The sequence below is a fragment of the Erythrolamprus reginae genome, chromosome 2, assembly GCF_031021105.1.
Source record: "Erythrolamprus reginae isolate rEryReg1 chromosome 2, rEryReg1.hap1, whole genome shotgun sequence".
Taxonomy (NCBI): Eukaryota; Metazoa; Chordata; class Lepidosauria; order Squamata; family Dipsadidae; genus Erythrolamprus; species Erythrolamprus reginae.
Window position 1 is genome coordinate 310,572,010 of NC_091951.1, and position 7,549 is coordinate 310,579,558.

A 7,549-nucleotide genomic window follows, 5' to 3' on the forward strand; every position below is an offset into this window, starting at 1 on the left:
TTGCCCCCGGTGGAATCTGATGATGAAGGCTCCTCTGCCCAAGAAGACATGAGTGACAGGGAGGAGGAGAGTGTGGCAGACAGCTCAGAAGGAGATCACTTATCTAGCTCCTCCTTGGATTCAAAACAAGAGTTAATGATACAGCCATGGATGCGGAGAGCGATGCATAGGCAACAACAACTGAGAGATTATTATCAAAGAAATTGAGGCCACCTGTGGTTGGGTGGGGCTGTGGTAATTAGTGAGGCTGCTATAAAGAGCAGCCTGTGGGTTTGGCCATTGTAGAGGATTATCTGATCGTTGTGTTTCATGACTGCTTTACTGACTTTGGCTTTTTGTGTGCTGATTTTTCCCTGCTTTGAAACTAAACCAGAGCAAAGTGTGTTTCACTTTGTGAACAAAGGACTTTGAATTGCCTCACAGCTGCAAGCTAAGTATCACAGGACTGATAAGGGACTTGTATAAATTACCAGTTTGTTTGGAGACGAGTGCTCTTTGCTATACCAAAAGAGGGCTTAGTTTAAGTGAATTTTCATTATAAAGAACATTGTTTTGAATTTTCAAACGTTTGTGTGTCTGAAATTTGTACCTGTGAATTTTTGGGAGGATTCTACCAGAGAGCCCGACAAAACACTAGGGTAATTTTCCTTTCATGTGACAAAACGTAACCTCCTTTATAAGGGCAGAATGTATAACATCTTTTTTCTGTGTGCACTACATATTTTTTTATAACTATATCTTGCTGGTTACTTTTCAGGTTTTCCAGGGAAACTTTGACAATGATACTCACAGAAAGAATGTTATTGATCCTCCAATCTATGCACGGCACATAAGGATTCTCCCCTGGTCGTGGTATGGCAGAATCACTTTACGGTCAGAGCTTTTGGGCTGTACAGAAGAGGACTGATGCATAGATCTGCACTTAATAGCACAACTCTTGATATTTCTAAATATATATATATATATATTAAAAACTCCATAGAAGAAACTGCAAGACCTGTAGGAAGTTGAATGGGCTTTTCATGAATAAGTGCTCACTTTCTGGTAGGCTGTTCTCTTTTGTAAGGAAGTCTAAGCCTGCCCTTAAAATGGTCCGATTCTGATGCATATTCTTACCTCTCTTTTTTTTCCTTTTTCTTTTGTTCCCTTTTAAATCTGCTCCAATTATTTCTCTCTTTTACTGTGAAAGTTCACGTTCTCTTCTGAGTTGTTCTCGTTGGCTAAAATGTGATGAGATAAAGCAAAAATGCCATCATTTTTGGGAGGGAAATGAACATGGTTTTACAGAGTTCATTAGTAATCTGAGAACAAGCTGATGGATGTCATTATTTCGAAACCCATGCAGTCATCTTACTTACCTTACTTACAAGTGATACTGTGGCTTTAGCAATAAGTTTTTTCTTGGGAATGACTTCATTTGATTCTTTCCCTTGTGCCTATCATATACTGTCATGACAAATGATACTATTTTTGAAAACAAAAATCTGTGGTCTGTGGTCCTTCCGATGTCACACGCTACATTTTGTAATTTATTTTAAAAGAGCTGAGTCCATGCACTTTAGATTTTGTTTCCAGTTGTTTCGCTTTTCACTGAGCACAATGGGAACATTTCATTGTCTTTTGCATTTAATCCCATTAACTGCTGCTGTTTATTTTCAGTGAGCAAAGCTGAATTTTATAGGACAAAATTATGAAGGCTATGATTTTGTAAATGATTTCAGCTTACACTCTATTCACACACACGCACACATGCACACACACAAACTGCTAGGATGACAAGCATATGGACCAAATCTGAAGCTCTCAGTAAAAGAAAGTTGCATAAATAGCTTAATATGGCATTCATGTGCTCCTGTCTTTTCTTCCTTTAAGGTTGGCTTGTTAATCAATGAAGGAGCTGCCCCAACCCCTGAGGTCAATGGACAAGGGAATCAGTGTGATTTTTTTTTAAAAAATCTAGCATTGATTCCAAAATGAACCACTGTATCTTAGTTCAGAAGTGTAACCTTGCTGCAACGTTGTCCATAAGCTACACTTCAGAGGGACGAGATGCAAGTGATGGGCTGGATGCTTTTATGACTTTTCAGTTATTGCAAAATTCAGCTGTACAAAGTTATTTTGGGCACACACATTTGATAATAGGGCCAGGAAGAGGCAAAGGTAGAAGGAAAAAACAGGAGAAAGCAGAATAGTTTTACTGAATGCAAAAATCAGACTTAATTTCAAACTGGTTAACACTGTAAAGACACTGGTGGACTTAGGTGTCTGCAGCACCTAATAACATCACAAAGTTAAAAGTGTAATTTCAATTCTTTTTAAAACAAAAAATATTTATTTCTTTACTAAAAGATGCTATGTGTCATCTAAAAATTAATCATCTAAAAAACAGCTAACCAGCCCAAGACCCCTGCTACTGGAATTCAGCTTTCATTTACACTGTAACCAGGACAACCATTCTGCCAGAGCTTTCTAACATGGAAGGAATAAAGTTATAGGGAGAGGGTTAGGCTTTTCAAAGTGATGGTCCAGGTCACAGTAAAGGTTCTTATTGTTACATACACCTTGATTAGGAAACATTGCTTTCTGTGCCTTGGATATCCTATCTGAAAATATACAGCTGGGTTCAATGCACACCAATCAATGCTTGAGCACCATGTATCCCTAGTTTGTGCTCCTCCTTAGCCAAACAAGATGTGAAATGCTGTTGCCATGGGAAAGAGGGTACCAAGATACTGCCAAAGGATAGCTGGAATCGCTTCTTGTTTCCACTTATGTCCATCCACAATGGCTATTATTATTATTATTATTATTATTATTATTATTATTATTATTATTATTATTATTATTAATTAGATTTATATGCCGCCCCTCTCCGAGGAATAGGGGTGGCTTGCAACATATGAAAAGATAATATACATTGAGATACTCTTAATTTAAATTAAAAATTACATTTAAAAACTAAAAACAAATCTATTAAAATATACACATATCCATTAAAACAAACCCACTATACATTCATTGGCCAGGGGGCAGAATCTAATGACCCCAAGCTTGGCGGCATAGGTGTCTTTAGACTCTTTCGAAAGGCAAGGAGGGTGGGGGAAAATACGAATCTCGGGGGGGGGGGGTTGATTCCAGAGGGCTGGGCCCCCCACATAGAAGGCTCTTCTCCTGGGTTCCGCCAAGTGACATTGTCTAAAAAGACAGTGAGAATTTGATAGATGACTTAATAAGTGGAAATGAAACTCCAACTTGTTCAGAGGTTTATTCTAGGCAGTTATCCTGGCCACTATTGCAAAGCACTTTCATTTAAACAAAGTATTTGTTGAATGTACTTCTCTTACTTGAAACTCTGTATCAATTGCATCTCCATTCTTATTTTCATAAAAGATATGAGGGATGGGATGGGTCATTAAAATAGTTCACACTATTTTTTTTATTAAATTGCATTATTTATTTTTTTCCAAATCATGGCAACATACAGTAAACATGGGTTCTACAACCCATGCTTGAGCCACCCTATAATTGTAGAGTATAATTAGAAAAAAAGATTATAGCCAACACTGACTTCCTGCAGTGGAATGAATGGTGGGACAGATTATTCTTTTTGAAAACAAAATCCCTTTCCCCATGCAACCTGAAGTTTAGGAAATTGTCTAGAGCACATTTGGGAATACATGGGAGCATGGGAGAAATCCAGCAAAGAGAGGAGATGGTATAGCACAAGTAGTAATTTTATGTATCCAAGTCCTTCACAGATTCTCCTATAGCTTTGCTTCACGTGGTTTGGACTATGTAAGTTTTTAATTTTCAGATGATATTTATTGAAAATGTCATTCTAAAAATTGTAAAAAAAAAGAAGAAGACGACGGCTGTCTAGACTTTAAAAAGATCAGAACTCACATATGTAACGCTTAGACAAAGATACTCAGAGATATTCAGTAGGGGAATCTAATCAAGGTAAAGCAAGTACTGGCGTCTGTAAGAAATGCCAAGGTTCTGTGTATGTTTATGACTTTTGTGTACGTATGCGTATTTTAGTTGGATTTGTGCTGCATTACAATTTCACTAAACTGTTACCGTCTTGTCCGTAACTGTGTTAACATTTCTTAACAATGTTATTTATGGAATTGTCTTTGATTGTAGTGAATAATTTTAAAGAGAAAGTCAACTCTGATTGTATTAAGGTGCAAAAGTCTGATGAAATAAAGGTAGTAACCAAGATGGCATTGAACTATACACAGCCCTATTCTGCATTTTAGGCTCTTATGAAAAATGCTATCTAAGTCACAGCCAGGCAAATCTGTTCAATTCTAAATTTCTATTCTAGAATTTAAAGCCACAGCAATAATCTGTAGCTTGTTGTTAAGTCTTTCCTTTCATAGTGGATCTATACTTTAAAGCATAGATTAACTAAAGAGTGCAGCTGAGATGCATTTCTTCAGCCTTCGAAAGCCACAGGGGAAAGGTAACAATTATATTGAAATGCCAATCAGAGGGAGACGTTACATTTTAGATATCTTTAAAAATGAGATCTATGCCAGCGGGGGTAAATTAAACGCTATGGAAATGTTGTGAGCCTATAATCTATGCTTGCTGAGGCAAAAAGAGAAAAAAAAGATTAAATCCACCAAAAAGTGGTTCAGCGAGTGGTTATGGAGGATGCAAGAATAGGGCTGGGAATTTGCTTGTGGCAAGTTGTTCATCCTGGTTAGCAACCTCATTCCTTCTTTCAGTGTTAGTGGACCAAAGGTTGCACTTATAGCTGTGTATATTCATGCAATGCAAAATAAATTAGTTCCGGTCTTGGCACTGAGAATAAATTCAAAACCCATATGCAGAGACCTACGTATGTCTTGTCTTGAAATCAGGCAGATAAAATCTGGATTAACATCCCAAAAAGGTAACCCATACCAACTGAATCACTGCTAGTATTGGGGGGGGGGGGGCACATAGCTACTGATTTGTAAGAAAAAATGCAGAAGTGATACATTTTGGCATATGTGGATGCCATAGCAACATCGTATTAATACTAAGACTGCCACTGATAGAGTACTAGACATATTTTTTACTCTGCAGTAGAGTCACATGAAGGAAATTAGCATGGGTCTACAGCATCCCTTCAATAAGGAATGTTTTCTATATTGAGTTTCAATATGACAAACTTCTGATACTCCTAACATCACTTCATTGCATTGAGGAAATAGTTTGTGCTGCTAGTCATTATAGACATAAGATGTATTTGTGCTTTATTTTTTTTAATGCAAGGAAGTGAATGTTTAATTGGTTCACTATTAAAATATGTATCAGAGTTTACAGTGCATAAAATGTCATGTTCAAATGTAGTAATTTACATTCATTGTTCTTTTTGAGATGATTGTGTTATTTACCTTTCTTTCTTTGTTTATTTCTGTAAACTACTTAATGATATGATTCTGAAAGTGTCTGTATTTAGCAAATATTAGAACAATTTGTTGAAAACTAATTCTTGCAAGACCGACTTAAATGAATAACTGGATTACCTTGCTATAACTATATTTGTGTCCTAGTACAACTATAGAGAAACCTGATCATCTTCAGAATTATGTTAAACAGAAAATGGAAGCTTTCACTGATGCCAATGGGAGATTCCTTTGAAGTAAAACTGTCTGCTTCTCATGAGTAATTATATTGAACCAAGGAAAGGAAGGAATTATTTTTAAATTCCCTTACCCCCCCCCCCCCTCATAATCCTGTTAATGCTACCTTATAGCTGCTATTTATACAGAAAAAATGTGTATAAAACTGTTACACTCATATAATGAATATATTTAATTTGTCAGTCAATTAGATTTGCAAAGGATAAATTTCTCAGTGAATTGTGTTCTTTGGATCTTAAATAAGTTGACAACTAAATTGCACTTTTTAATTCCATGTGTCGTTGTTTAAAATTTTCTACTGCTTTAGGATGTATTCTGTAGTAAGAATGAATGTGTACATCTATTCATAATTGCTCAGTAAATGACACGGGTGAAACAGACGCCACTGATCAAATACCACCAAACAAGTCGGTCCCATCAAATGGAAAGTTTTTCTTACAGAAATTTCACGCACTCAATTCCAAATCATCAGATATTAATAACTGAGCATTTGAATAGTGTGTGATGTACATTTGTGTTTAAGTCAGCCCTAGGTCTATAAATTGCATCTTATTAAAGAAAAATAATTTGATCATGAAGTTTTACATATATTACATTTGGCTGGCTGTGATTTACAATGTGTTTGTGATAAGTCAGTTTAGTAGCCAGTATTCAAGTCCAAGATAAGTAGCTGGTGAATGATAACTGGAGCTTTTGGCCTAAAATAAAGGGAGAATATTCACAAAACTATCCTAACATCTATGTGCCTCACACAAAATGGTGAATTTAGAATTAAGTCATGCAATTACATTACATGTAGAGTGTTTTGTACAACCTTAGACTTATGTGTATTTTTGAACATAAATTTGCTCTGTTCATGTGGCCTGTTTGCCCCTTCTAGTATGATCATTCAGTATAAAAATATCATTAAATGTCTCATCAGTTTTAAGACATTCTGTGATTTATGTAAGTGCTCATCAAAATATTATAACATAACGAACGTAAAAGGACAAGTATAGACTCTTTACATGGAATGAGGGAACCTATCTTTTTCAGGATTCAGTAATCATGTCACAGGATTTTGTATAGATGAAATTTATATGCATATTCAGACCTTGGATAAATGAAGCTATGAATGGGGGACATCATCTGAACCTCCCTTTAGTTCTTCACTGTGTTCCAGAAAACATTCTGTCTGTGTCTGTGGAAGCCTGAGACACTCTATTGTCCCACTTAACTTGTGATGCAGACAAGAGAGAAACACGTGAACTTGCCCACTTTCAATTTATGTTATCTGAAGCCAATGGAAATTCTCCAGAAGTTGGTACAAATTCACAACTAAATTTGATTTAAAAAATAAACAAGTTGATACTTTAGAACAGCATCTCCTTTTCCTTTTGAGTGACTTATAACTTAAAATCAAATGTTAAGAGGAGAGTAAACATTTGTTGGAACGATATAATAAAATTATTTTTAACTTTTGTATTATCTTTAACAGTAAAACAGAATATAAGATATAATTTCCCTTAAAATGATTTAATTATTTATTTCTAGGCAGATTTCATCTTATAGACTTCTTTCTTTACTACTTTTATAGCCTGGGAATTAAAACACAATGCACAAAGCTTAGGGTAATCTACTTAATTTTATTAAGGGCTTGTCACAAAATCAACCACAATGAAAACATCCACTTCAGATTTTTAGATTGACTTTCTCTTTTGGAATGAAGACATACAAATTTATGCAGTTTTGAAGACTAAGAATTCTAATGAGTGTACCTGTGCTATGCCACAAATTAGGAAATACAATTTTGAAAACTGGCTTCTTATGTGTCAGTAAGTACAGAAATCACTCCAATACCTGTGTAAAGTTCCAATGTATTTTGTATATACTTAAATTACGTAGAATGATGTTAAAGCAGTAAAACCTTG

At 35.5% G+C, this 7,549-nt stretch overlaps 1 protein-coding gene across 1 annotated transcript in view; it reads left to right on the plus strand.

Moving 5' to 3' along the window:
• EDIL3 (EGF like repeats and discoidin domains 3) overlaps positions 1-1,107 on the plus strand; it is a 322,466-nt gene extending 321,359 nt beyond the window's left edge. Inside the window, exon 10 of the mRNA XM_070743064.1 lies at positions 758-1,107. Coding sequence (XP_070599165.1) covers positions 758-907 — 150 coding nt within the window. The 3' untranslated portion in view covers positions 908-1,107. The remainder of the gene's footprint in view (positions 1-757) is intronic.
• The last annotated feature ends 6,442 nt before the right edge of the window (positions 1,108-7,549 follow it).